Below are 27,728 nucleotides of genomic sequence, written 5' to 3' on the forward strand. Positions count from 1 at the left end.
AAACTGCAATGGACAATAAAAAAGCAAACAATCCGATCAAAAAATGGGCAGAGGGTATGAACAGACATTTTTCCAAAGAAGATATACAGATGGCCAACAGGCACATGAAAAGCTGTTCAACATCACTAATCATTAGGGAAATGCAAATCAAAACTACAATGAGATATCGTCTTACACCTGTTAGAATGGCTATAATCACCAACACAAAAAATAACAAATGTTGGAGATGTGGAGAAAAGGGAACCCTCAAACACTGCTGATGGGAATGCAAACTGGTGCAGCCACTATGGAAAACAGTATGGAGATTTCTCAAAAAATTAAAAATAGAAATACCCTATGATCCAGCTATCCCACTACTGGGTATTTATCCAAAGAACTTGAAATTAACAATTCAAAGAGACTTATGCACCCCTATGTTCATTGCAGCATTATTCACCATAGCCAAGACGTGGAAGCAACCCATGTGCCCATCAACTGATGAATGGATAAAGATGATGTGGTATATAAATACAATGGAATACTACTCAGCCATAAAAAAGACAAAATCATCCCATTTGCAACAACATGGATGGACCTTGAGGGTATTATGTTTAGGGAAATAAGCCAGATAGAGAAAAACAAACACCGCATGATTTCACTCATATGTGGAAGATAAACAAACACATGGACAGAGAGAACAGACACAGGGTTACCAGAGGGGAAGAGGGTGGGGGGTGGTGGACATAAAGGGTAAATATGGTGACGGATGAAAATTAGACTATCAGTGGTGAGCATGACGCAGTCTATACAGAAACTGATAAATACTAATGTACACCTGAAATTTCACAATGTTATAAACCATTATGACCTCAATTAAAAAAAAAACTGCAATGGCTGGGTCAAAATGCAGGCACAGTTGTTACGTTATTGGTTAATATTGTCAGGCCACTCTTGGAAAGCTGTATGTGCCAACTTCCACAAGCACTAAGGAGCTATGAAAGTGTTTTGCTCATCCCAGGATATTCCATGTTTTCATTATTTGCCAATAAATGGGAAAAGAAAATGGTTTTTTTTTTTTTTTTTTGGTTAAGATGATTAGCCCTCAGCTAACATCCGTTGCCAATCCTCCTCTTTTTGCTGAGGAAGATTGGCCCTGGGCTAACATCCATGCCCATCTTCCTCTACTTTATATGTGGGATGCTGCCACAGCATGGCTTGATGAGCGGTGCGTAGGTCTGCGCCTGGGATCCAAGCCTTTGAGCCCTGGGCTGCTAAAGCGGAGTGCGCTGGCTTAACCACTATGCCACCGGGCCAGCTCCAAGAGTGTCTTGCTGTAATTTGTACTTCCTTATATTTTTATGCAGTGAAAGAGGGAAAACTATTCCCCACATCTCAAGATTTTGTTTGCTTGAAATAAAGCAGTGATAATAATGTAGAAGTATCTGGGCAGTATCATTGTAGAACAGGCGCTGGGTGAATTGAGATCCCCGCCTACTTCCCTGAATTTTCCTGACATTGTAGATCACTTCTCAGACTCAGTTTCCTCATCTGCACAATGTAGCCTGTGATAGTATGTATCTCAAGGTCCCCTGGAGAGTCAATAAGTTAATCTGCCCCATGCATTTAGCACTGGGCAGAGCCCCCTACAGGCTGGGCAGGGTGGAGCCATTTGCCCAAGACCGCGTGGCCTGCAGGTGGCTGATGTCAACTTCAGAGAACGAATTGACTCCACCCCTTCCCCAGGGTCCCCCTGTCCCGTTCAGATTACAAAGCCTCGCTGCTGCGCCCCACTGCCCTTGGTCACCTTTGCCTGAGGAAAGATGAACTCCCCACCAAGGGAATTTAAAGAGCCAGCTGATGGTCACATGCCACCTTCACCCTTCGATCCACATTCTCAGACCGTCACCACATCCCAATGTAGGAGGCATTGCAACATCATGCCTGCCCTTTTACACTTGGAGAAACTGAGGCCCGGAGCAAGAAGGCTCACGGGGGCCACCCAGCCATATCCTGCAGCCTGGGGTTGGTGCTGTCAACTCCTGACTCTTTCCCTGATTCTGCCTCCCTTTGAAACACCCTTGGGAAAACGTCTGTGTCTCCTCTTTGCTTCTTTGTGCAAAGTTCAGATTCCCTGGAAACTTCTAGTTTTTCCAGCTTTGCTTCCCACCTCTGGGTCACGATAAACAGTGTGAATCTTTAAGCCACAGTCAAGCAGATGAACCTCTGTATGCGCTAAATCCTCTACACTCATTCTTTCCCTTAAGTTCCAGAACCCTGCAGTCTCATACAGTAGCCCTTGGCTACTTGTGGCTACTTCACGTCAAGGAAAATGGAAACTCCAGTTCCTCAGCTGGACTAGCTACATATCAAATGCTTAATAGCCACATGTGGCTAGTGGCTGTCGTGTTGGACAGGGCAGACACAGAACATTCCCGTCATCGTATAAAGTTTCACTAGACACCCTGCTCTAGACAGACCCCATAAGTCTGGGATTTTTATTATCTTTTTATAGATGAGACAACTGTGGGTCAGAGACATCTCACACCCAAGGTCACACAGCTAGAGCTGGCATCCAAACTAGTCCCTGGCCGCTAGAGATGACTAGCAGAGGCGGCTGGTCGACCTTTCCTTAGAACCAAAGATGCTGCTCTCATTCTATTTCAGAACACACACTGTGAACATATACATCTACGGATCTGAACCACTTAAGCACTCTGTGTGTGTATGTGTTTACTTCTGTTTATTACACCCCAGAGGCAGCCAGGTTTTAATCCGGGAGCCTGCTTATCATAAACTTCAGCTATCTGTATCTTTATCCACATGGGAAGTTTTGCTCATTAGCATAACGAACATCGGAAATGTTTTATTGGTGAAACCAGGGGCTTGTTAATTAGCCTGATAAAGGTTGGAAAAATGGGCTTCCCTGGGTGGAGTGAACAATATTCAAATACATGGATGGGTTAAAATATCTGAGACTCACTCATTCTCCAATCTTTTATGAACACATCAGAAAAACAGAGCTAAAATCCCAGGCTGGTCCCATGTGAACTTGGAGCATTCAGCTTGTCTGATACCCATAAGACTAACAGGCTCCTCGAAGCAACACCAGATCGTGTCTTTAAGAGGTTCATTGTTTTGGGTTTGTTTTCACGAAAGGTGACGGTGAAGCCAGTGAAGCCAGGTACCTGAGGGTTACTGTAAATATTCAGTAAGATTACCTTTCGACCTTGTTATGAAAAAAAGTTAATCTTGTCAATTTGCTGTTTTCCTGATTAACCTGAAGGGTGACTCAAGGGTCATAAGGATTTATGAGCGTGTTTTACAGAATAAAGAGAATGCCTTCAAGGATCACCAGATAACCAGCTCCCAGCTGCCACCGATGCCCAGAAGCCAGATTGCCCAGGGGCTTATCAGGAGTGAAAGAAACATGGACTACCTCTCAGAAACTCCTCCTGCCAAGCCCTTTAGCTCTATAAACCCCCTGCCTCCTTCTCTTGTTAAGGCGGATTTGAGAGAACTTATGCTCCCACCCTCTTGTCTTGGCCAATTTGAATAAATCTTTCTCCATCTCTAAGCACCGATGTCTCAGTGTTTGGCTTACTGCACATCAGGCATACGAACTTGAGAATTAAGAGGTTTGGTAACAAATGTTGCAACACCAAATTTGGCAGGAATCTGGGAATTCTTGGAACTTACAGGTGTAAATTCCCTTCTGCCTGGTAATCAAGTTTAACGTCTGCATGGCAGAATTCGACCTTAGACCCTTTATCATGACCTGGCAGCCAGATGGTGGAGGCACCGTCCATCAGGCTCCCTTGAGGTTTCCAGGAGTGACTTGAAGATTCCAGAAGCCCCCAAGAGTTGTGTCGGGTATGTTCTGTGTAGCGAGGCTTACCTGGGTCTGCTGGCCTCCAAAGACTGCGTGGTCTGATCCTCCACTTTACAAGCCACAGCTGCTCCCGCCAAGCCCTCTGCATCCCCTCAGCTTCTATCTGCTTGGGGAGAGGTAGGGACAGAGCCCCCTATTCAACCCCACCCCACCCCAGACAGACAGTGCAGGAGAGATGCGCCTTGAGAACACTGTAGGAAAGGAAGCCACGTCAGCCTGGAACATCCATGAAAGCCTCAGTTTAATTGGAGACAAGATCAAAGGATTGATTACTGATCAGACTCATTGATCGTCAAAGTGGACAACACCGGAGCAGCTCACAGGGGTCCTGTGCACCCCCAGAGAGAGGAGCCCTGATGGCGGGTGGCGGTCCCTCTCGCCAGTCACATCCAGCCCTGGGGGAGGGGGCAGGCTCTGCCCAGATGCCACGACTCCCCACCAAAACCAGTGTTGAGTCCACGCTTTTGGGGTCTATGGTACAGTTTGTATAATACAGCGGGAACAGGGACTCTCCCTCTGGGAGGCCCCCTCCCCTCCTTCCCCTGCCGGTCAGTCGAGGAAGGGCAAGTTTATTTTCCCTTTTTGCCTCTGTAGAATAATTTACAAACCAACCTTACAGTATGTACAAAAAAAAGAAAGAAAACAACAACAAAAAAGGCCCACTCCGGTCACCGGCTGGGACAGAAACTACGTTCACTACAAAAATGAACCCTGTACAGCATCCTGGGGGTGGGGGCGGGTCGTACTCCCCATCGAGATGGACAGACAGATGGAAGGCTGGGGGGACCCAGGGGCTACAGTACCGTGTGCTCAGAATTGCCGGGGGAGACGATGAGAGAGGAGGGCCTGCCCGGCACAGCTGCAGAACGGGCCGAGGAGCAGAGCAGAGGGAGAAGAGAGAATCTTTCTTTCTAAACAGTCCCCCCATGGCTTGGAGAAAAATGGCCTTGCATCCATCTGTCTGTCATATTGCTTGGGGAATAGCTACCGGGTGAAGGGGAGGCTTGGCAAGGTGGGGGGTAATGGAGACTTTGGGGCCAGCAGAGGAAGGGCTGCCCAGAAAAGGGATGTGGGTGTACACCATTATTGCTTCTTCCTAGGGCACAGGGTCAGGGAGGGGGGGCAGGAGGATGCTGGGGAGGGGGGTGCCCAGGATGGGGGCTCCGGGCCTGGCCCCACCCCACCCAAGGTGCAGGTGGGGCCACTTCGACCCCCTTTCCTATGGCCTTGGGAATCATTAAGGCAGAAACAAGAGGAGAGCAGCTGGAAGGAGGGGTGTGGCTCAGAGCCGTCCCCCCAAATGGAGAAAATTCCAACAGAACCCAAAGTGGAGGGGAAGAGAGTGGCAAGCGGAAGGGGGATCAGGCCCTCCTCAGACCTCAGCCCCCAGGCTGGTGGTGTGAATGTCTCTCCAAGACCCCCGGCTGCGTCCTTCAGAGCACAGCTCCCCACTGCCCGTCTCGGAGTCGGTATTGCCACGTTTGTGCAAAATGAGGCAGGGGGAAGACTTCTGCGGTGAGGGGAGGCACAGCGAGCCAGAGATGGGCTGGAGCTGGGGCCTCCCATGGCGACCCCCCTCACCCGCCCGGGCCGCCCCCCAGAATGGCTATTCCTGGCTGGATCCTAGACACCCTCCAAAATTCAGAAGAGAAACCTGGAAGGAGGCCCTGTGCCTGCTTGGGCCCAGGCAGAGAGCCCTTAGAGGCCGGAAGACTGAGCCTGGAACCTAGGGGGGCTTGGGGAGGGTGGGGGTTGGAGATGAACGAGGGGGAGCCGGGAACAGGAACATCTACAGTTGCTGTGTTTCATCCTGGTGGTTTTTTTTTTTTTTTTCCTTTTTCTAAAAACGTAACAATTAAAATTCCAAAAATAAAATCCCGTCGGGGGCCTCAGCCCCTTCTTCCCCCAGCCCCCACCTCCAAAAAGAGGCCCCATGGGTGGGGGTTGGGGGAGGGGGGGAAAAAAAGAAAAGAGAAAAAACCCCACTTTTCTGTTTTCTTTTTTCTCAGGAGGCCCAAGAGTCTTTGAGGCAGTGGAGGGGGCGGTTGGGGGGCTGAGGGTGGTGAAGGGAGGCAGGGGGGCAACAGGGGGCAGGGGCGGGGGCTCAGGTGGGGCCTCCAGCTGACCCCCACCCGCCGGGAGCTGGGAGCGCGGGTGGGTCCTCGCTGGGGGACCCCGTGCAGGCACAGCACGCCCTCTTGGCAGCCTGGTGCTCTTTTTGGGCCCCCACCTCGGCCGCCGTGGAGGGGAGGCCCGGGAGGCCCGGGGCCTCCTCTGGAGGGGGCAGGGTCCTCAAGGCAGGCAAAGGGGGGCTCTCAGGAGACAGAGCGGGGGGACCGCTACAGCCTACAGCACCCGCAGATGCATGTGGGGACGCGGACTCCTCCTGGCCCGTAGCCACACGCCCTGCGGGGTCTGCTTGCTGCCTCAGGCGCATTTCCTGTACCTCCAGCTCTGTGCGCACGGCCTGGCCATGGCGCCCCAACAGTTCCTCAGCTGCGGACGCGTCCTGCGCCTGCGCCAGGGGCAGTTCCTGCACTTCACCTGCACCCAGGCCGGTGGCCGCCTCCTCCTCCTCTTCCTCCTCCAGCGTCAGCTCAAACTGGAACTTGTCGGGTGGGGGCGGGTGGCCTGGCCCCCTGGGCTCCTCCTCGGGCGGTGGCGAAGGGCTCTGCCGAATGGCGCTGTGGTACCAATCCCGGTTGTCTTCCAACGTGTCCAGGATCTCCTGGGCATCCGGGTGGACCAGGTCCGCCCACGTCTCCCACAACGGGTGCACGATATAGTCGATGAAACCCACCTGGGAGAGGGAGAAGGTATAAAGTCCTGGCCGTGCTGATGCAGATGGCTCCGCCACACTGCAGGAGCTAATAAAATTTATTTATTTATTTTTTGGTGAGGAAGATCAGCCCTGAGCTAACATCCGATGCCAATCTTCCTCTTTTTCCCCCGAGGAAGATTGGCCCTGGGCTAACATCCACACCCATCTTCCTCCACTTTATATGGGACACCGCCACAGCACGGCCTGACAAATGTTGCATTGATGCGCGCCCGGGATCTGAACCTGTGAACCCTGGGTGGCCAAGGCGGAGCGCGCACACTTAACTGCTCGTGCCACTGGGCAGGCCCCGGGATCTAATAAGATTTAAAAGATGCTGATACCATTGGACCCAGCAATCTGGCTTCTCCAGATCCACCCTGGGAAACCTCTTGCCCAAGTAAGAAAAAAAATCACATATGAGATATAAGCAAAAACTGGAAACAGCTCTATATCTACATCAGTTGGGGGTTAACTTAAAACACTGTGGTACACCACAGATATTCATTATGGTATTTTTGTGCAACAAAAAGAAACTAGAAATAACTTCATGGCAGACTACTGGCTAATACCCTGGTATCCTCTTCCCTCCTCCACATTGATAGAATCTTGATTTTTCTTAGGGAAAGGCAATGCTTCCAGTGGAAAACTACATTTCCCAGACTCCCTTGCAAAGAGAGGGTGGCCATGTGACCACCTGTAGACAGAGGATGCTGGGGGCTGCCTCAACTGGCAGAGGCCTTTCCTCCCTGGAATGTAGCCAGAATGGCTGGAGCATCAACAGCATCTGTGACCATGAGAGGCATCTCTGAGGATAGAAGCCCCATGCTTTGGCTGGGAGGAGAGAAATAATGTAAGCTCTGGGATTCCTGCCAACTCTGTGGAGCCAGAGAGCCAAATTCCCTTTCTTTAGACTTTGCTTACATAAGAGGAAAACAAAAAGCTTTATCTTGTTTGAGTCACTGTGAATTCCTAACTACTAAATACTTAAATGTCCATCAACAGGGGAATGACTACACAACCATTATCTAGCTATATCTGTGGGAATACTACACAGCAGTGAAAAAGGGTATGGTAAATCTATGAGTAATAACTTGGAAAGATCTTCAAGTCATTGTTGGGAAAAAAAGATAAGCTGTATAAAAATGGGCATATATTGATGCAATTTATATTTTTAAAAAAAACTAAACTCACAAACTATTTTGGTTTTTTTGGGTTTTTTTGTGAGGAAGATCAGCCCTGAGCTAACATCCATTCCAATCCTCCTCTTTTTGCTGAGGAAGACTGGCCCTGGGCTAACATCTGTGCCTATCTTCCTCCACTTTATATGGGACGCTGCCACAGCATGGCCTGACAAGTGGTGTATCGGTGCGCGCCCGGGATCTGAACCCGGGCCGCCAGCAGCGGAGTGCGCGCACTTAACCGCTACGCCACGGAGCTGGCCCCTAAACTCACAAACTATTGCTATTAAGCTGCCTGTGAACATAACTACATAATAAAATTAGTTTTTCTAGGGGGTTGGGAGTGATTTGCATGCCCAGGGGACATTTGAAAGTGTCTGGAAACATTTTTCATTGTTAAAGCTGGAAAAGGAGGAAACTCCTGGGATCTAGTGGGTGCCCACCACAGAGAATGATCCGGCCCTAAACAGCAACAGTGCCGGGGCTGGGTAACCCTGGTCTGGAAGGGCATACACACCGAACCCAGAAGGGTGGGTCTCAGCTCCAGGTCCGGATGGGGTGGGGAGGCCCGCCCTGCTCCCTTCCATGGGCTGCTCTGGAACGTACCTGAGACTTCTCCACAGAGGCCGTGTGCTTGTCACACATGGGGCTGATCTCCATGCCCCGCTCACGTTCCCGGTCGCCTTGCTGGAAGAACTCGGCCATGATGCGGTCCGTCCACTGGCGGTACAGCTCCAACGGCTTGGTGGGGTTGCTGAGGTCTGCGCAGTGCACCATGTTCCGCAGGACCTGCGGGAGGTGGGGCACCTTCAGCGGCCACGCCCCCTCCCAGTTTGGGGCCTTCCTTACTTCCCACTTGGGACGAGAGTGGAAGGAAGGGGTGGGGGGACATGGAGAGAGACAGAGGAACAGGAGAGAGGGAGACAAGTGGGGAGGGGATAGGAGGGAGTTGATGAGAAAAGGGAAGAAAGAATTGGGGGAGATGGGATGGAGAGATGGGGGTTGGAAGAGCAAGATAGGGAGACGAAACAGAGAGAAAAAGGAGACAGGAAGATGGGAAACCTGGGAGCTGGAGGCTGAGGGAGGGGGGCAACCCAGACCTAAGGTGGGAGGGGCGGGGAAGGGGTCCCATCTCCTTATATGATGTGCCAGGCGGGCACCTGGATGCGGTCGGAGTAGTTGTCCAGCAGGAGGACCCCCGAGCTGGTCACTTTCTTGGTCTCCACCATGGTCTTCAGGTCAGCCAGGAGGGTCATATGCTTGGACATGTCCGTGGCAAGCACCTGCGGGCCAGGGGGCGTCACAGGGGCCCCTGAAGCCCTGCTGCCCGCCTGCTCCACTGACGCGGACCTCTTAAGTTTTCACGCCCCACAAGCCCCCGCAAAGGACGCCTCTCCCCCCAGGGACCTTCCCGTCCTGGACTCAGACCGGGCCCTCCCCAAAGTCCCCGCCCCCGGATGTCCCACCCCCCCGTCCCCGCCCCCGCCCCGCCCACCATGTCGATGACCATCTTGCGCAGGCTCTGCCGCTGGCGCTTGCTGAGGTTCTGGAAGATGTCACAGTTGTCCTCCTGCAGCAGCTTGAAGCCCACGGCCAGGTGGTGGTTCTCCAGCACCGACTCGTCGTTGTACATGAGCGCCAGCTCCGAATCTGCGGCCAGGCCCGCGCGGTGGTCGGGGGGGGCGGAGCCTCCCGGCGCCCCGAGGGGAGGGGCAGCGCAGGCCCCGCCCCCAGCCCGGCCGGCCCCGCCCCCAGCCCGGCCGGCCCCGCCCCCCGGAGGGCCACTCACTGGTGTTGATGAGGAACTGGTTGGAGACCCCAGGGTGGTCCACGTCGTGGATGGCAGCCGCGAACAGGGCGGCGAGAATCTCCAGGTCCGTGAATACAGCCTGGGGGCAGAGAGACAGGGGTTAGAAAGACGGGGGGTCAGAGAGAGACGGGGTTGGGGAGACACGGGGGCCGGGCGGTGCTCACGTCCAGAGCCGGCGTGGCCAGCAGCACGTGGGTGGACTGCAGCACGTCGGCGGCGTGCAGGCTGTTGTGGTAGGCCACGCTGGGGTGGTAGTGGTCCTCCAGGGTCAGCATGTATGTCACCATCGTGTCCACCGGGATGCGGAACTTCTTCAGCAGGTCCCGCTCCTGGGGGCGGGGGTGGGGGGCGACGGGCCCTCAGCTCCCCGCGCTGCCCTGCTCCCTCGCCCACCGCCCCCTCCGCCCACCGCCCCCTCCTCCCGCCGCCCCCCTGCGCCCGCCGTACCTGGAAGATCGTGTACATGATGCAGCTGAGGGAGCGGCCTCCGGCGTAATCCGACACGCAGAAGATGTTCAGGCCCCACTTGTTCAGGTTCTCCAGTTCCTGGTGGAGACGGAGGCCAGAGATCAGGAGCCCGCAAGGCCCAGGGCCCGCTAGGCTCTTTCCTAGGAGGTCTGGTCTGAAGGTCGCATCATTATTGCTCACCCGGTGGGTGGTGTGCTCTGCAGCACAGAGTTTACTGCCCACGTCCTGCTGGGCCGGAAAATAACAGCAACCACAGCGACTGTAAACTGACCTCTGATTACCCGCCAAGCGCTGCACTCAGAGCCCGATCTCATTTGGCAGGTGAGGGAACCCCAGCTCAGAAAGTGACGTGACTTATCCAAGATCTTGCATCTCACAAGCGTCAAAGCTGGGATGTGAACCCAGCACGGCTCAGCCTCTGAGCTATGAGGCTCACGAGTGTCAGGAGGAAAGGCACACATTATCGGCACACAGTAGGTGCTCAATAAACACTGAGTGACTGAATGTCCCAGTGGCCAGTGCCGGCTCACAGAGGGTTACAATAAATGCCAGCTGAGCGAGCCACCCAGAGTGCATCGCGTCCACTGCACAAATCAATGTGGGAGCCCCTTGGCTTAAGGTCTCATGGAACAGCCAGGAGCCGAACTAGGTGTGGCCTGTAGTGGACGCTGTTGGGGTTCTGCCCAGATCCCCTTCACTGGCCAGTGCACCCATCCCCCAGCTGCTGGGACTGTTGGTTACAAAGACTCACAGCTGCCCTGTTTTCCAGAAAACTGCTTTTCTTTCTTTTTTTTTTTTTGCTGAGGAAGATTGGCCCTGAGCTACCATCTGTGCCAATGTTCCTCTGTTTTGTATGTGGGTCGCCACCACAGCATGGCTGTGGACGAATGGTGTAGGTCCATGCCCGGGAACTGAACCCACGAACCAGGGCCATGGAAGTGGAGTGCACCAAACTTAACCACTATGTCACGGGGCTACATGGAGGGGGTGATGCTGGCCACCCAGTGACTGACAGCTCAAGATGGGCTCGACTCTGTGCTGCTGTTAGCACTCCAGAGTTCCCGGTGGGATGAGGCTGAGGCAGGACTCCAGCTGAGACCACCTCCCTGCTCAGCACCTTCCTGTCGGGCTTCAACTCCCTCTCTCCCGAGGGTCTCATCAAGCAGGTACACCCAAATCCTCATCTCCGGGTGACCCGACGCCCATTCCCTCTTTGGGCCCCAGGAGAGCCCGCCTGTCTCCAGCCCGGCCCCCGCTGAGCCCCCACCCACGTGGGCCAGGAGTTCCTCTTTGTCGGTCTTCACCCCAAAGCGGGGAATGCTGGAGTCGTTCAGGCTGCTGCTGTGCACCAGCCTCTTCACCCCCGTGATCTGAGACATGGGCTGGAACTGCAGCCCAGCGGGCGGGGGCTGCTGGGAGGGTCTCTGCCGTGGCGCCTGCTGTTTTTCTCGATCCTTCATGGTGGGCGAGGGGATCTCCACTTCATTCTGCTTGTCTGCAGAAGACGGAGGAGAGACAAGCATGAGAACCCCACAGAGGCTCCCTCATCCGGCCCTCAGCCCCCCGCTTCCCACATGCCCTGGGAAGTCTCACCCGGGAGGGCAGACCCCTTTGGGGTGTCATCCTGTTGGTTACTCATAGGCTGGAAACCAGCGGGGAGGGAGGAATTCTTCTGGGAGGTGGCGGGCTGGAGTGGGGACCCTGCGGCCCACCGGGAGCTATGGGGGGGCCGCAGTCCAATCACCACGTTTGGCAGGGGGGTGCCATGGGAAGTCAGGAAGCGGGGTGGGGATGCTAAAGAGAGCCGCTGCCTGCCCTGGATAGGCTGGGAACCTTTTCGGGCAGGGACAACACGTCCATGGTGACCGAGAGTGCTGGTCGGGGTGCACAGTGCTGGGAGGATGGAGGGAAGGGTGGTCTCTGGCTCCATGGACCACCCCTCCAACTCCCTTGACACCAGCCTGCCTAGGGGCCAGCCGCAGGAGCCGTTTTTCCTGAGCTCTCAAGAGCTTTCAAAGCCCAGCCAGGGCCACCCATTGTGACCTGTACTGCCAGTCAGTGACAGGGCCTAATAGGGATCATTTGCATGCTGTGCTCCCATTGGCTGGATCTCAGAACTCGGGCACCCCCTAATGGCGGGAGCATTTGAAACTCTGAACCTTTCTCTTGAGCCTGGGGGGCCTGGTTCTCCTGAATTTGGGGACCTTTGGGTATAAACTGAAATCATCCTGAGTTTGTGGGGGATATCCTAAGCTTGGGAACTCTTGGGTTCAGAGGTTAGGATGAGCTGGAGATCTCCATGAGCTTGAGGATTCCAATGAATTTGGGGTAGTCTACTATATTCGGGGTTCCACTGAGTTAGGAAATTCTCCTAAATTTAGGGAATCTCTTACAGGTCCTTAAGCTTGAGAATTCTATTGAGTTTGGGTATCTGAAGTTTGGAGGGGTCTACTGAATTTGGGAGGTCATGCCAAGTTGGGGGATTCTATTGAATTTGGGGGACTTTCAGCTTGGAGGTTTTTTAAAGTTTGGGGGTCTTTTATGGGCTTTTAAGGGCAGAGGTTTCCTTAAGTTTGAGAACCCTACTGAGTTTGGGTACCTCTCTTGAATTTGGGGCATCTTCTGAATTTGGGGGGGAATCCAAGTTTGGAGATTCTATTGAATTTGGGGAGGCTTTTCAGCCTGGAAGCATTTTAAAGTTTAGGAATTCTATTTGAGTGTGGGGGTTTCTTGGGGTCTGGAGTTTGAGAGTGCTATTGGGGTTCCACTGAGTTTGGAGGGACTTTTCAGTTGGAGAGATTTTTAAATGTAGGGGTTCTAGAAGGTGGGGTCCCACTGAATTTGGGGGCATCATGAGGATGCGAATTCTTGAGCATAGTGACTTTGGGTGAGTCAGGGTCCCTTGGGCAAATGTAGGCAATAGGACACAGGGTCTGGGGCAGCCCCCTCCAGTCCAGGTGCACACCCCACCACACACAAGTTCTGCCCCCCACTCACCCAGGAATGTAGTGGAGATGTACTCAGACACCTGGTTTCCTGACCTGCTCATCTCTGACAGGTGTGTGAGTTCTCGGTTTAGCATCCTCTTGAACTAAGGGGAAGGAGGTAAGAAGGAAAGAATGATGGGGTCACGGGGCCGGGGGCGGGGGGCAGGGTGGTCAGCCCTCCCAAGAAACCTCTGAAGCCCCTATGAGTCCCTCCTCCTGCTCTGCTCAGCTAACAGAGTCCTTAGCAGGCTGCTAGAGGGGAGGGGTCAGCCCCTCCTCTCCTCCCAACTCTGGACGGGGGTCCCCAGGCTTGGGGAGTCAGAACTGCTCAGCGTTCCCCTCCCTGCCTGAGGAAGGAGGGGCTCCCCTCCCCATACTCCTCCCCCCCAGGAGGAGCCAGAGGAGCACCTGTGGAAGGGAGGGGCTCCTGCCTGACAGGGAGCCAATGAGGTGTCAGGAGACTCCCGTTGCCATGGAGATGGGAGTCTCCTTAGCAACTCCCCCTCCAACCAGCTGCGGAGCTGGAGGAAAGGGAGGCAGGCCGCAGGCCCCTTAACCCTTGCCTTCCCAGAGCTACCCCTGGCCCAGGTCTTCCCAGACATGGACCCCACACCATGGGGGTCCTGGCCTCCAACCCCTAGTTCAGTTTGGAAGGAGGGAATGCAGTCCCCAAGTTCTGTGTGAAGAGAAGGTTTGGCCGCGGCGGGGCAGAAACCTATATAGTTCAGTCACCCAGGGGAGGGGGGTTCCCCTCATAGCCCCCTCTCCCCCAACATCGGAGGGGTGGACAGACGCAGAGATGAACGGAGTATGCCCAGAACCAGGCTTGGGGGCCCCTCCTGGTCCCCTCGTGCCACTTCACACAAGTGTCTGCTGTGACATTGTGCACGGAGGAGAAAGGGCATCGGTTCCCCGCCCCCAAGCTCCATCAAAGCACCCCCAAAGCAGGAGCAGACTCTGTCCAGACAGGCAGGAGGGACACTCGGCAGGAAGGGTGAGCCCGAGTGGCCCACACCGGGACGAGACGCTCACTCACTCCTTTCAGTGCTCCCAGGGACCCTGGGCGCACACAGAGACACCGATATACACAAGATGGACCCACAAAGTCACACACCCGCACACAGAGTCACAGACTCCCGGGTTACACATTTCTACACAGCCCCAGACACACTCATCAAGGGGCATACACACTAAGGCAGTCACTGACACTCGGGGTCACATACCCCAGAAAAATCACACAGCTCTGGGCTCACAAACATGGCCCAACACACAACACCACAATCAGCCAATGATCTCAGATAGGGCCACGCCATGACCCAGGCAAACGAGCACAGGGTCAGGCGGTCCCACACCCCTGCAGTCACACACACGTGTGCAGTGACAGTCACACCCAGCGAGAGACCCACACCCCCAGCCACCCGCCATCCACGCCCAGCCCTGGGCCACACACACAGAGACAGTCACAAGGCTTCATCTCCAGGCACCACACGTGCACAGCTGCACACATGAGCCCAGACTGGGGGCTGGAGGGTCCGAGGGGGGAGGGCCAGGGCGGGGTCTCCTGCCCATCACCCCCCACCCCCGGAATTCCCCTACCTGGTCCCACCAGCCCACCAGCCACGGCTTGGAGCAGGTCTCACAGAAGAAATCCACCAAGGGCATCTTGGAGTCGTCGCCCCGCTCGGGGCTGCCGCACACAGAGGCTGGGTGTGGGGAGTCCCGGGGTTAACAGCCACTGTCAGGGGGGCGGGGTGCCGGGCAGGTGGGCAGTGCAAGGGGGAGCTGCGGAGGGGCCCGGGCCGGCCCAGCAGGGCTGGGGGCTCCCTTCCCCTCCGCGCTCCCGGCGGCAGCCCTGGTTACATGGTCCACCCGCCTCTGGCCCCGATGGGCCCCCGCAAGGCTGCAGCTGGAGGCGGCAGAGGACCCCTGCCCATGGGGGGACGGGCAGGGCGAGGGTCCCGCGAGGACGCTTAGGAGGCTCCGGGCTCCGTGTGTCCGCTTGTGTGTGTGCGTGCGTGTGCGCGCTCACTGCAGCACTGGCAGGCTGGAGGCGACGTCAGGGGGTGCCCGGGGTGGGGGGGCGTTAAAGGGGCCTCAGCCACGACACAGGAGGGGCCCCGGGGATAGGGAGGGAGACACACGCACCCTCCATGCACACACCCAGAGACAGACACCAACCCAGATGCTCCACACACTCACAGACACACACACACTCGGAGACACACCTTCCACACCAACACAGCCAGACACTTGACACACTGGAACACACACAGATACCCAAATGCTTTCCGTCCTACACTGACCGGCCCCCCACACACACACAGTCACAACTCTGAGGTCCAACATATTTACATTTACATAGTGGAGCCTTCAGACACACCCCTTCCAAGAACACAGACACACACCCAAGACGTGCAGACACACACTGAAGGACGAACACCCAGATACTGGACACACTTACAGACACACACTCAACACACCAACAGACACAGTTTCAAATAAACTCAAGCACCCGTGTGGCCTTAGACACAAATGTACCCTGACAAATCCATAAGGGAATACTCACACTTACATTCACACACACACCATTGCAGAAACACACCTGCAGACCTACATTCAGAGACAGTCACATTCTCAGATGTTCAAAACATACACACCCTGAGACACAATCACCCTCAGACTCGCATGTTCCCAGACAAACCTCCACCCACAGAGATATGCACCCCCAACACAGGCACCCCCGTGCACACTCATTTCCTGACAGACAATCCTCCCACATGGGCTGCCACCGTGCTGCACAACTCCAGGAAGCATCATTTACATTGCCTGCTTTCTGAACGGTGCCCCCTGGAGTTGTGCAGTGCACAGTCTGTGCAACTGTATATGGAAGCCTTGCACCCTCCCCTGCAGCCCTGCAAGAACACACACACGGGCACAAACACATGGAGATACACACAGATTCGCACTTGGGCCAACTCACACCTGTAGACATACACATCCCTCCAGCACAGCCCCACACACTTACAACCCTGGATAATCGCCTGTGCACACCCATACACCCTCCATAGGTACACTCCTGATGGATCTTCTCAGAACACCGCCCCACCCGGCCCCGCACAGCAAATGTGTAGCCAATAAATTGACAGCCGCACAGACCCATAGCCACAGGGACACACCAGTAGACCATACAAGCATACGACCCCATTCCCAAGAGAGATGGTCGCCTACGGACAGATGTACAACCAGACACACACAGACACACACACACCAGGCTCCTCCAGCCCTGGGAAAAGTCAGAATCTAGGAGTTATAAGTCCCGAAGCTGCCGCCTAGGGATTGGCCCTGCCCAGGGACTGACCGCACCCCACAGGCCTTATCCGCAAGTTGGCCTCGCCCACCAGCACGGCTTCGTGGTTAGCCCCGCCCTCAGGCCCCATACAGCAGTTGGCCCCACCCCGCAAGCCCTGCCCAGAGAATGGCCCCACACCATAGGCCCTATCCAAGGATTGGCCCTGCCCCATGGCTGGCTCCGCCCACAGGTCCCACCCAGCGGTCGGCCCCACCCCTCAGACTCTGCCCAGGGATTGGTTCCGCCCCACGGATGGCCCCGCCCACAGGAACCACCCAGCGGCAGGCCTCACCCCTCAGGCTCTGCCCAGGGATTGGCCCTGCCCCATGGCTGGCCCCGCCCACAGGTCCCACCCAGCGGCTGGCCCGACCCCTCAGGCTCTGCGCAGAGATTGGCTCCGCCCACAGCTGGTCCCGCCCACAGGTCCCACCCAGCAGTTGGCCCCTCCCCTCAGGCTCTGTCCAGGGATTGGCCCCGCCCCATGGCTGGCCCCGCCCACAGGTGCCGCCCAGCGGCTGGCCCCTCCCCTCAGGGCTGCCCGCCCTGCAGTCCCCAGGCCCGCACACCTTGTGGGACGCCATCTCACTGACGGAGCGGTAGGTCTGCATGGTCTCCAGCTGCTCCAGACACCAGTCCAGCTCCTCCAGCGTCTCCCGGGCCAACTGCTGACAGGTCTCCTCTGGAGAAGGGGCAGCAGGAGCAGTGACCGAGAAGGTCCACAGGTAGACCTCCAGAGGTCCCAGCCCCTGGTGATGGGGGTCCTCCAGGTGAGGGGGGTGCCGGGGAAGGGTGAGGGACCCGCGCCGGGGCAGCAAGAGGGGCCCTCTCCCACCCCCTGGGCTTAGTTACCTGACAGCGTGGCCTTGCAGACCGGGGTTGGGCCGCCCAGCGGGGACCGCCTGCAAGAGATGGGGCTCCAGGGTCAGCCTGGCCCCCTAGATCCCTGCCGCCCTCTCTCCACAAACTACTGATTTTTCTTTTTGAGTGCTCACTGTGTCCCACGCACGCTGCCACGTCCTCTGCCTGCAGCCTCTCACAGAGCTCAGCAAGAACCCATTTTACAGATGAGGAAACTGAGGCTCAAGGATCCGTGGAAGGTTCCGGTCCCGTGTCCCCAGAGTTCCTGCCTCCTCGACCATCCCTTCCCCACAATTCCTTGAACCTTCTGAGGGCGGCTCTGCCCCCCAACTCCCAGAGTACCAGCAGCTGTCAGCCACACCTCTGTCCCAAAATAATAAGAACTACTCCTATTTAGTGAGCACTTACTATGTACTGGACAATGTTCTAGCACTTTCTATATGTCATCTTCTGGACTCCTCACAGCAGTCATCTGATGGAGGCACTATTAAATTCCCATTTTTATGGAGGAGGAACAGAGGTACCACAGGATGCTATTTGCAGCAAGTTGGCATCAGGGCCAAGACTGGCCCCGAGGTGGGGTGCCTAGCTACCCATGGCCTCACCACCGTGTGTCTGTACCCCTTGGTCTTTATAAAAGTTTCTGTGTCTCAGGCATTTGAATCACAGTGGTTTACTGGCTCAGGAGAGCTGTTGCCTGAACAGAGGCTCAGAGAGGTCAAGTGCCTGCCTGAAGTCACACAGCAGAGCGGACAGCTGAACCCAAGTGTGATGTGCCTCATGATCATGGGCCCTGGGGCCCAGCCTCGACTTACTTGTTGCTGGGAATGGGCACATTGGTCAGAAGGGAGAAGTTGTTGCGAACGCTCCGGAGACTGGCCAGCACCTGGGATGGGGAGCAGGGGTGAGGAGAGGGATCCACCCAGAGGGGCAGCCGGGGCTGGCCCCTGTCCCCATGTGTGGGGGAGGGTCGGAGACCCTTCCCTCCTTAGGGGAGGGGTCTCACCTGGGCGAACGGCGTCACGATGAGGTCCTCCGCGTGCCTGCAGTCAAGGACGGGGCAGTCAGGGGTCCTCATAGTGGGACCCCCAAGAGCCTGGGTGGAGAGAGGCTGGGGTCCCAGAGAAGCAGCTCCCTAGGGTGGCATCTGTGGGCGCTGGGCCCGGGGAGGCTGGTGGGCAGGGAGGGGGCTCCGTGGGGTGGGGGGAGAGGGCACTGACACCTCACAAGGGTGGACACACTGCAGGGGCCGGGCCTGAAGGAAACAGCTGTCAGGGAGGGGGGCTCAGGTGGGGTGGGGGGACACTTGGGCAGTGCCCCCCCTTGCTGGGAAGGGCAGCCTGTGCTGGGGCCAGGCCTGGAAGGGCCGGGGGTGGGGTGGTGGTGCTCACGCCTCGCTGGTGACCGACGAGTTCCGGGACATGGTCTTGGGTGACATGTCGTAGTCACTGTCTGAGCGGTAGAGGAAGGACTCGCGGCGCTGGCTGCTGGCCGCCCCGGCGTGCAGCACGAGGCCCGGGCTCGCCTGCGAGTCCAGGGGGCTGCGCCCGGGGGACGGCGTCGGCCCATTCTCTGCCTCGAAGCTGCAGGGGGCGGGCGGGAGGAGGGTCAGGGGGCTGAGACGGAGGGGGTGAGGTCAGGAGGAATGAGGGGACAAAGGAATGCCAGCAGAGATGGGGGGGCTGACAGAGGACATTAAAGAGAGGCAGACACCACGAAAAAGATGGGAGGCAGGGAACTGCAGAGCCAGGCCCTGGGGACACAGTGGGGACCAAGACAGACCACGATCTGCCCCTCACGGAGATGACATGGGAGGGCTGGACTATAAACAGGGGTAACCTAGCAGCCGTGCACACCCCGAAAGCCGTGGGGTCCTCCTTGGCTCTCCTCTTCCCTTTGCACCTCAAATCAGCCTCGCTGCCCAGATCTATTCAGAACCCGGCCACTTCTCACCCGCTCCTTGGCCAGCCCCCACCATCGCTTGCCAGTGCATTCGCCTCTGCTGTGGTCCCCGGCTCCTGTCTGCCCCTCAGTCTGTTCCCCCCTAGAAGGGCGCCTGTGAACACCTGAGTCAGGTCATGTCCGTCTTCTGCTCAGAACCTTCTATGGCTCCCAGCTCACTCAGAGCAAAAGTCAAAGCCCTCACTGCAGCCCACAAGGCCCTGTCCCGTGACCTCCCACTTTACCCCTCACTCACTGTGTTCCAGCCACAATGGCCTCCTTGCTGTTCCCTAAACATTTCAAACACATTCCTGCCTCAGGGCCTTTGCACAGGCTGCTTCCCCTGCCCAGATCGCCAATGGCTCCTCCTTCACCTCCTTCAGCATCAGCTCAAAAGTCGCCTCCCCTCCCCTAATATTTCATATTTCCCTTCCTTAAAAAAGTACTACTTATCTGACATATTTTATATTTTCCTTATCTTCTTTACTATTTCCCTTCCCTTCTAGAACCAAGCTCTGCAGAGCAGGGATTTTTGTCTGCTTTGTCCACGGTCGTATCCCTTGGGCCAAGAACATGGCCTGGAATACAGTGGATGCCCAATAAATGTTTGTTGAATGAATTATAAAATGTATGAACAAATGAATGAATACATAAACTGGATTGTGCCAGGCAGAGAATTAAAACGAGGTGGATGACTGCAAGTTACTGGAGAGGTGATTTTAGCTACTGTAGTTGAGGCCGGCCTCTCCTAGGAGGTGACATCTGAGCAGGGCCTGGAGGATGAGGAGGAGCAGGCCACGGCTCAGGAGGTGGGACAGAGTACTCCAGGGTGAGGACACGGCATGTGCAAAGGCCCTCTGGCAGGATTCGGTTTCTGCTTGAGGACCAGCAAGAAAGCTGGTGTGGCTGGAGTGCAGACAGACAGACTATGACAGAGACACAGCTACAGAGAGAGAGGAGACTGCGGGACCCTAGCCTGGGGGCACTGGCCAGACAGACCCTCAGGACGAGGCAGGGAGATGCTGGCTGTAACAATTCCCAGCTGTGTGATTTGGGGGAAATGACTGAATATCAGTTTCCTCATCCACCAAATGGGGGCAACCGCCACCTCCCTCGGGTCATCCAGGTGACCAGCGTTAACACAGGGAAAATGTGCAGAACAGTGCCTAGTGCAGAGCACACACACACAAAAATCACTGGCAATTATAAATCTATCAGCCCCATAGACACCACTTGGTAGTGGACTCAGGAAAGCAATCGATAAGGAGAACTGAGGGCTGGCCCCGTGGCTTAGCGGTTAAGTGCGCGCGCTCCACTACTGGCGGCCCGGGTTCGGATCCCGGGCGCGCACCGACGCACCACTTCTCCGGCCATGCTGAGGCCGCGTCCCACATGCAGCAACTAGAAGGATGTGCTACTATGACATACAACTATCTGCTGGGGCTTTGGGGGAAAAAGGAGGAGGATTGGCAATAGATGTTAGCTCAGAGCCGGTCTTCCTCAGCAAAAAGAGGAGGATTAGCACAGATGTTAGCTCAGGGCTGATCTTCCTCACAAAAAAAAAAAAAAAAGGAGAACTGAGGATGAGAGTGGGGAGCTGGGTGCCTGTGACATGCTGTGTGGCTTTTGGAAGGCCACTGCCCTCTCTGGTCTGTTACTCCATTATTAAAGTGAGGGGGTTAAACTGGTCAGCAGACTTCAGGCTATGCTCTGGTGGGTGCAAGGGGGTAGGGGGAGGAAATGGAATCGTCTTCTTTCTGGTCCTACCTATCGAGAGTCAGCATAAGATTTTATTTGAATGGTCCCTCTGCTAAGAAATAAATTTGAAATCTCCTAGACCAGAACAGTGATACCAGCTTCCACATATTGAGCCTTTTTTCTGGGCCAGTCCTGGGGTGGGGGACTGGGGAGGGACTTCACCGACTCCATTTTACAGATGAAGAAACTGAGGTTCTGAGAGGAGAATGATTTGCTCGCTCCAGGTCACACAGTAAGATCATGGTGGGGTCGGAATCCAAACCCAAGTCTTGTGACTCCTCAGATCAAAACATTAACTGCTGCTCTCTGCATACTTGACCCCATCAGAGCACATTCTTCCCACATCCCTCCCAGGGGCCAGGCAGCTGATATAATCAGCAAAGTGGGGGGGGCCAGCCCTGTGGTGTAGTGGTTGAGTCTGGTTTGCTGCACTTCTGCAGCCCGGGCTCGTGGGTTTGGATCCTGCGCAAGGACCTACACCTCTTGTCAGCCATGCTGTGCCAGCGACCCACATACAAAATAGAGGAAGACTGGCACAGATGTTAGCTTACGGCGAACCTTCCTCAGCGAAAAAAAAAAAAAAAGCAAAGTGGGGTTGGGGACCCTGAGCAACCAGATATTCCCATTATAGGAGAGAAACCAGAAATCTTTAAATAGTCAAAATCAAACTTCTTTTCAAAACACACTTCAAGAAACTTTTTAAAAACACTGTGACAAGTTCTGCTTTGCAAAAGACATGGTCAAGAGAATAAAAAGACAGGCTACAGACTGGGAGAAATTATATGACAAAGAACTTGTATCCAGAATGTATAATGAACTCTCAAAACTCAACAATAAGAAGACATGGGGCCAGCCCGGTAGCACAGCGGTTAAGTTCAGGCCCTCCACTTTGGTGACCTGGGGTTCGCACGTTCGGATCCCGGGTGTGGATGAGCGCACCGCTTGTCAGGCCATGCTGTGGCGGCGTCCCATATAAAGTGGAGAAAGATGGGCACAGATGTTAGCCCAGGGCCAGTCTTCCTCAGCAAAAAGAGGCGGATTGGCAACAGGTGTTAGCTCAGGGCTGATCTTCCTCACACACACAAAAAACTCAATAAGAAGAAGACAGACAACTCAAGGAAACCTCATTCCTCCTTAGGGAAATGCAATTAAAACTGTGAACTACCACTCCACACCTTCCAGGATGGCTAAAATGAATAAAAACTAACAATAATACCAGTGGTGACAAGGATTTGGAGCAACTGGAACCCTCATTCGTTGCTGGTGGGAATGCCAGGGGTACAGCCACTCTGGCAGATGGTTGGCCAATTTCGTATGAAATTAAACATACACTTACGGTATGATCCAACAAATCCACTTCTATGTATTTACCCAAGATAAACGAAAATATATGTCCACTCAAAACCTGCAGACAGGGGCTGGCCCCATGGCCTAGTGGTTAAAGTTCTGCACACTCCGTTTTGGCAGTCCGGGTTTGTGGGTTTGGATCCCGGGCGCAGACCTACACCACTCATCAGCCATGCTGTGGCAGGGACCCACAGACAAAATAGAGGAAGATTGGCACAGATGTTAGCTCAGGGCGAATCTTCCTCCGTAAAAAAACAAAAACAGGGCCGGCCCTGTGGCTTAGCAGTTAAGTGCGCGCCCTCTGCTGCTGGCGGCTCAGGTTCGGATCCTGGGCGCGCATCAACGCACCGCTTCTCCGGCCATGCTGAGGCCGTGTCCCACATACAGCAACTAGAAGGATGTGCAGCTATCACATACAACTATCTACTGGGGCTTTGGGGGGAAAAATAAATAAATAAATAAAATTATAAAAAAACAAAAACAAAAACAAAACCCCACAAACAAATGTTTATAGAAGCTCTGTTCATAATCACCGAAGACTGGAAACAACCAAACCCATCGTGCATTAACTCGTGAATGGATAAACTGTGGCAGATCCACATCATGGAATACTATTCAGCCATAAAAAATGAACTACTGTGAAATAATAAGAAGTATATATTTGGTCTCTGCCCTGGTTTCCTGGCACACAATTCCTAGAACCTTGGGGATCTCCGCAGTGAAAAGTGTCTTTTTGTATGCTAATGAGATGACCACCTGGTGGGGACTCCTGCACAGCCTCAGGGTGGGGGCTGGTTGCCAGGGGAGCCAACCATGTGATTAGAGGGTTGGAACTTTTGGCCCCAATCCCAGACCTCCCGGGAAGGGAGAGGAACCGGTGGTTCAGTTAACCACCAATGGGATGGTCAACGACTTAGTCAGTCGTGCCTACATAATGGCACCTCCATCAGAATCCCCAAATGACAGGGTCCAGAGAGCTTCCGGGTTGCTGAACACATGGGGGTGCCGGGAGGGTGGCGCACCTGGCGACAGCCTGGAAGCCCTGCATCCCGTCCCCAGACCTTGCGGTACGCATCTCTCCCATCTGGCTGTTCCTGAGCTGTATCTTTTATAATAAGCCAGTAATCTAGTAAGTAAATCTTTTCCCGAGTTCTGTGATCTGTTCTAGCAAATTATTGAACCTGAGGAGGGGGTCATGGGAACCTCTGATTTATAGCCGGTGGGTCAGAAGCACAGGCAACAACTTGAACTTGAGACTGATGCCTGAAGTGGGGGCAGTCTTGTAGGACTGAGCCCTTAACCTGTGGGATCTGCTCTACCTCCAGGCAGTCAGTGTCAGGACTAAATCAAACTAGTCCACCCAGCTGGTGTCTGCAGAGACTTGGAGCACTGGTGTGGGCAAACACCACACATTTGGTGTCGGAAGTCTTTTGCAAAGTAGGAAGAAACAGCAGTTTCTTTTTTAACTACTGATACATAAAACGACCTGGATGAGTCTCAAATGAATCTTGCTAAGAGGAGGAAGCCAGTGGTGGGGATTACATGTGTCAAAACTCTGAGAACTGACAAATAAATGGATTTAGCAAAGTTGCAGGATACAAAATCAACACAAAAATCAGTTGCTTTTCTATATACTAACAATGAACAATCTAAAATGGATGTTATAAAAACAATTCCACTTGCAGTAGCATAAAAATGAATAAGAAACTTAGGAATAAACTTAACTAAAGGGGGCAAAAGTCTTGTACACTGAAAACTACAAAATGTTGCTGAAAGAAATTAAGGAAGATGCAAATAAATGGAAAGACATCCCATATTCATGGACTGGAAGACTTAATAATGTTAAGATGTCGATACTCCCCAAAGCGATCTACAGATTCAATGCAATCCTTATTAAAACCCCAAAAACATCCTTTCCAGAAATAAAAAAAATCCATCCTGGGACAGGCCCCATGGCATAGTGGTTAAGTTTGGCACGCTCCACTTTGGTGGCCCTGCGTTTGTGGGTTCAAATCCCAGACGCAACCTACACCACTCATTAGCCCAATTGTGGCGGCGACCCACATGTAAAAAATAGAGGAAGATTCACACGATGTTAGCTCAGGGCTAATATTCCTCAAAGAAAGAAAGAGGAAGATTGGCAAGGGATGTTAGCTCAGAGTGAATCTTCCTCGGCAAAAAAAAAAATCCATCCTAGAATTCATATAGAATCTCAAGGGAGCCTGAACAGTTAAAACAATCTTGAAAAAGAAGAACAAAGATGGAGGTCTCATGCTTCCTGATTTCAAAACTTACTACCAAGCTACAGTAATCAAAACAGTGTGGTACTGGCATAGAGACGTATAAAGCAATGGAATAGAATAGAGAGCCCAGAAATAAACCCTCACATATATGGTCAAATGATTTTCGACAAGGGTGCCACAACTATTCAATGGGAAAAGGACAGTCTTTTCAACAAATGGTGCGAGGAAAACTGGATATCCACGTGCAAAAGAATGAAATTGGACCCCTACCTCACACCATAAACAAAAATTAACTCAAAATGGATTAAAGGGCCGGCCCTGTGGCTTGGCGGTTGGATGCACACACTCCGCTACTGGCGGCCCAGGTTCGGATCCCGGGCGCGCGCCGACCCACCGCTTCTCCGGCCATGCTGAGGCCGCGTCCCACATGCAGCAACTAGAAGGCTGTGCAACTATGACATACAACTATCTGCTGGGGCTTTGGGGGAAAAAAGGAAGAGGATTGGCAATAGATGTTAGCTCAGAGCCGGTCTTTCTCAGCAAAAAGAGGAGGATTAGCATGGATGTTAGCTCAGGGCTGATCTTCCTCACCAAAAAAAAAAAAAAAAAAGGATTAAAGACATAAACGTAAGAGCTAAAACTATAAAACTCTTAGAAGCTTCATGACATTGGATTTGGCAGTGATTTCTTGGATATGACACCAAAAGCACAGGCAACAAAAGAAAAAATACATTGGACTTCACTGAAATTAAAAACTTTTGTGCACCGAAGCACACTGTTCAGAGAGGGAAAAGGCAATCCACAGAATGGGAGAAAATTTTTGCAAAGCACATATCTGATAAGGGATTAATATCTAGAATATATAAAGAACTCCTAAAATTCAACAACAAAAAAACCAACAACCCAGTTAAAAAGTGGGTAAAAGACTTAAATAATCATTTCTCCGAAGAAGATATACCGATGGAAAATAAGCACGTGAGAAGATGCTCAACGCCATTAGTCATTAGGGAAATGCAAATCAAAACCACAATGAGATACCACTGCACACCCACCAGGATGGCTATTACTAAAAAGACGAAGAAAAAGAAGAAAAATAACAAATGTTCGTGAGGATGTGGAGAAACTAGAATAACTTATGCACTGCTGGTGGGAATGTAAAATGGTGCAGCCATGGTGGAAGACAGTTTGGCAGCTCCTCAAAACCTTAAGTATAGAATTATCATACGATCCAGCAATTCTACTTCTAGGAATATACCCCAAAGAATTGAAAGCAGGGTCTCAAACAAATACTTGTACACCAGTGTTCATAGCAGCATTATTCACAATAATCAAAATGTGGAAGCAACCCAAGTGTCCATCAATGGGTGAACGGATTAAAAAATGTGGTATATACGTACAGTACAATGGAATATTATTTAGCCTTAAAAAAGATAATTCTATCACACATGCTACAGTATGGATGAACCTGGAGGACATTATGCTGAGTGAAATAAGCCAGTCACAGAAGAATAGATACCCTATAATTCCACTTACATGAGGTCCCTAGAGGAGTCACATCCACAGAGACAGAAAGTAGGATGGTGGGTGCCAGGGGCTGGGGGAGGGGGAGGGGGAGTTAGTGTTTAATGGGGCTGGAGTTCCTGTTAGGGAAGACGAGAAAGTTCTGGAGATGAATGGTGGTGAGCTTGCACAACGATCTGAGTGTACTTAATGCCACTGAATTGTACACTCAAAAAAATGGTTAAAATGGGAAATTTTATGTTATGTAGATTTTACCACAATAAAAAAACCTCATGCAATGCAAAAAGGGTGAACTTTACAATATGTTAATTTTTAAAAGTAAGTTACAAAAAGAAAAAACCCTCTTAAGGTGGAATACTCCTAGATCATGAGCTCGGGCCTTTGATGATAATGCCCATTTATTGAGCACTTGCTGTGTACCGGATGCCAGGTTAGATCCTTTTAAGTATACAGTAATAATAACGAGACACTTATTGAGTACTTCCTGTATGCCAGGCACAATCGAAGTGCTTTATAGACATGAACCCAGTTACGTCTCCCACCAACAGTTGAATTGTGAGTTGGGTTCTGTGAACGTCCCGGTTCAATGAGGAAGCTCAGGTACAGGGGGGTGGGCGGCGAGGGGCTGGTGGCCCAGCCTCCCAAGGCCCAGCCTGGATTTCTTGGTTCTGCTGAGTGCCGCTGGGGAGGGGAGAGGAGATACCTACATACTGAGGACGCCAGCCCTGCCCAGGAACTCGAGCAGAGCCGAAGTTTAGGGAAGACGAGTTCCAAGCCCCAGAGGGCACGTAACTAGCATTGCTGGCAGATCCCGCGGCCCCAGGGGACTCGGCTCACGTAAGCTGGGGCCCAGAGGCCGGGATGGGAAGAAGAGGCTCCCTGGGGTCGTGCTGTTTGTGCTTCCAGGAGCAGATGCCTCCGGGGTTGTGGAAGGGCCGGGGGGAGGGGGTTAGGCCTGTGGAACTGCAGCCTGAGAGTGGGGGGGGTCTTAGCTATCCCCCAGAATCAGACCCCTGCCCCCCACCAGGGCTGTGGGGAGTCCCTCTTCCCAGGCCTGCCACTGCTCAGGGTGCCCCAAAGTGACCCAAAGCACAAAGCAGGGTCAAGGGCAGCCGACAGGCCGTGACATCACAGCCACACGCCCGGACGCTCCATCAGAAGGGAAATGACCACCCATCCTTCAGACAGGATGACCACTTGGTGTCCTCTTCCGGTGAAGTTGCTACCCGCCTCCCCCATTCCAGGCTCCCTAGGCCTGTCCACCTGGGCTCCCCGAGCATCACACTGGGCCTCTGGAGGACTGTGCAGCCCAGGGGCCCATGCAGGCTTCAGAGAGTTCTGCCGCAGGAGCTGAAGGGAAACAAACAAGCTTGGTGGTGGGGGTGCGGGGGGCGTGGCAGGGAAAGAGAACATATCCCACTTGGTAAAAATCATAAAACAATGCAAGTAGCCCATCGCTATTGAATGCCACATGTCAGACACTGTGCTACACCTGGACCCGTGCTAACGTCCCATTTTCGAGAAAGAAACTGCAGCACCGACAGGATGAAGAAGTTGGCTCGTGGTATAGCAAGGCCTT

General features: G+C 53.6%; 1 protein-coding gene and 1 long non-coding RNA gene across 8 annotated transcripts in view; one reads left to right on the forward strand and one right to left on the reverse strand.

Annotated features, from left to right (window-relative positions):
- Window positions 1–4,092: 4,092 nt before the first annotated feature.
- Window positions 4,093–27,728, reverse strand: part of PDE4A (phosphodiesterase 4A) — a 44,293-nt gene continuing 20,657 nt past the window's right edge. For 5 of the 7 annotated variants that reach the window (XM_087425472.1, XM_087425473.1, XM_004442628.3 and 2 more), the window contains 14 exons: window positions 18,731–18,922; window positions 18,346–18,382; window positions 18,155–18,225; window positions 17,331–17,380; window positions 17,048–17,160; window positions 13,143–13,236; window positions 11,417–11,640; window positions 10,125–10,223; window positions 9,842–10,006; window positions 9,657–9,756; window positions 9,363–9,517; window positions 9,028–9,150; window positions 8,474–8,656; window positions 4,093–6,668 (listed from right to left, as the gene is read on the reverse strand). In XM_087425472.1, the coding sequence (XP_087281598.1) occupies window positions 5,973–6,668; window positions 8,474–8,656; window positions 9,028–9,150; window positions 9,363–9,517; window positions 9,657–9,756; window positions 9,842–10,006; window positions 10,125–10,223; window positions 11,417–11,640; window positions 13,143–13,236; window positions 17,048–17,160; window positions 17,331–17,380; window positions 18,155–18,225; window positions 18,346–18,382; window positions 18,731–18,922 (2,302 nt within the window). In that variant the 3' untranslated portion in view covers window positions 4,093–5,972. Of the gene's footprint in view, window positions 6,669–8,473; window positions 8,657–9,027; window positions 9,151–9,362; window positions 9,518–9,656; window positions 9,757–9,841; window positions 10,007–10,124; window positions 10,224–11,416; window positions 11,641–13,142; window positions 13,237–14,728; window positions 14,856–17,047; window positions 17,161–17,330; window positions 17,381–18,154; window positions 18,226–18,345; window positions 18,383–18,730; window positions 18,923–27,728 lie in introns of those variants that run through there. The other 2 variants (XM_087425474.1, XM_004442629.3) reach the window with 2 other exon arrangements.
- On the forward strand, window positions 17,048–17,994 carry LOC147912129 (uncharacterized). Its single transcript, XR_015550190.1, has 2 exons — window positions 17,048–17,203; window positions 17,467–17,994. It is a non-coding gene; the product is annotated as an uncharacterized LOC147912129 (long non-coding RNA).

The sequence above is a fragment of the Ceratotherium simum genome, chromosome 39 (genome assembly GCF_057802395.1).
Source record: "Ceratotherium simum simum isolate JZ-2026a chromosome 39, ASM5780239v1, whole genome shotgun sequence".
Taxonomy (NCBI): domain Eukaryota; kingdom Metazoa; phylum Chordata; class Mammalia; order Perissodactyla; family Rhinocerotidae; genus Ceratotherium; species Ceratotherium simum.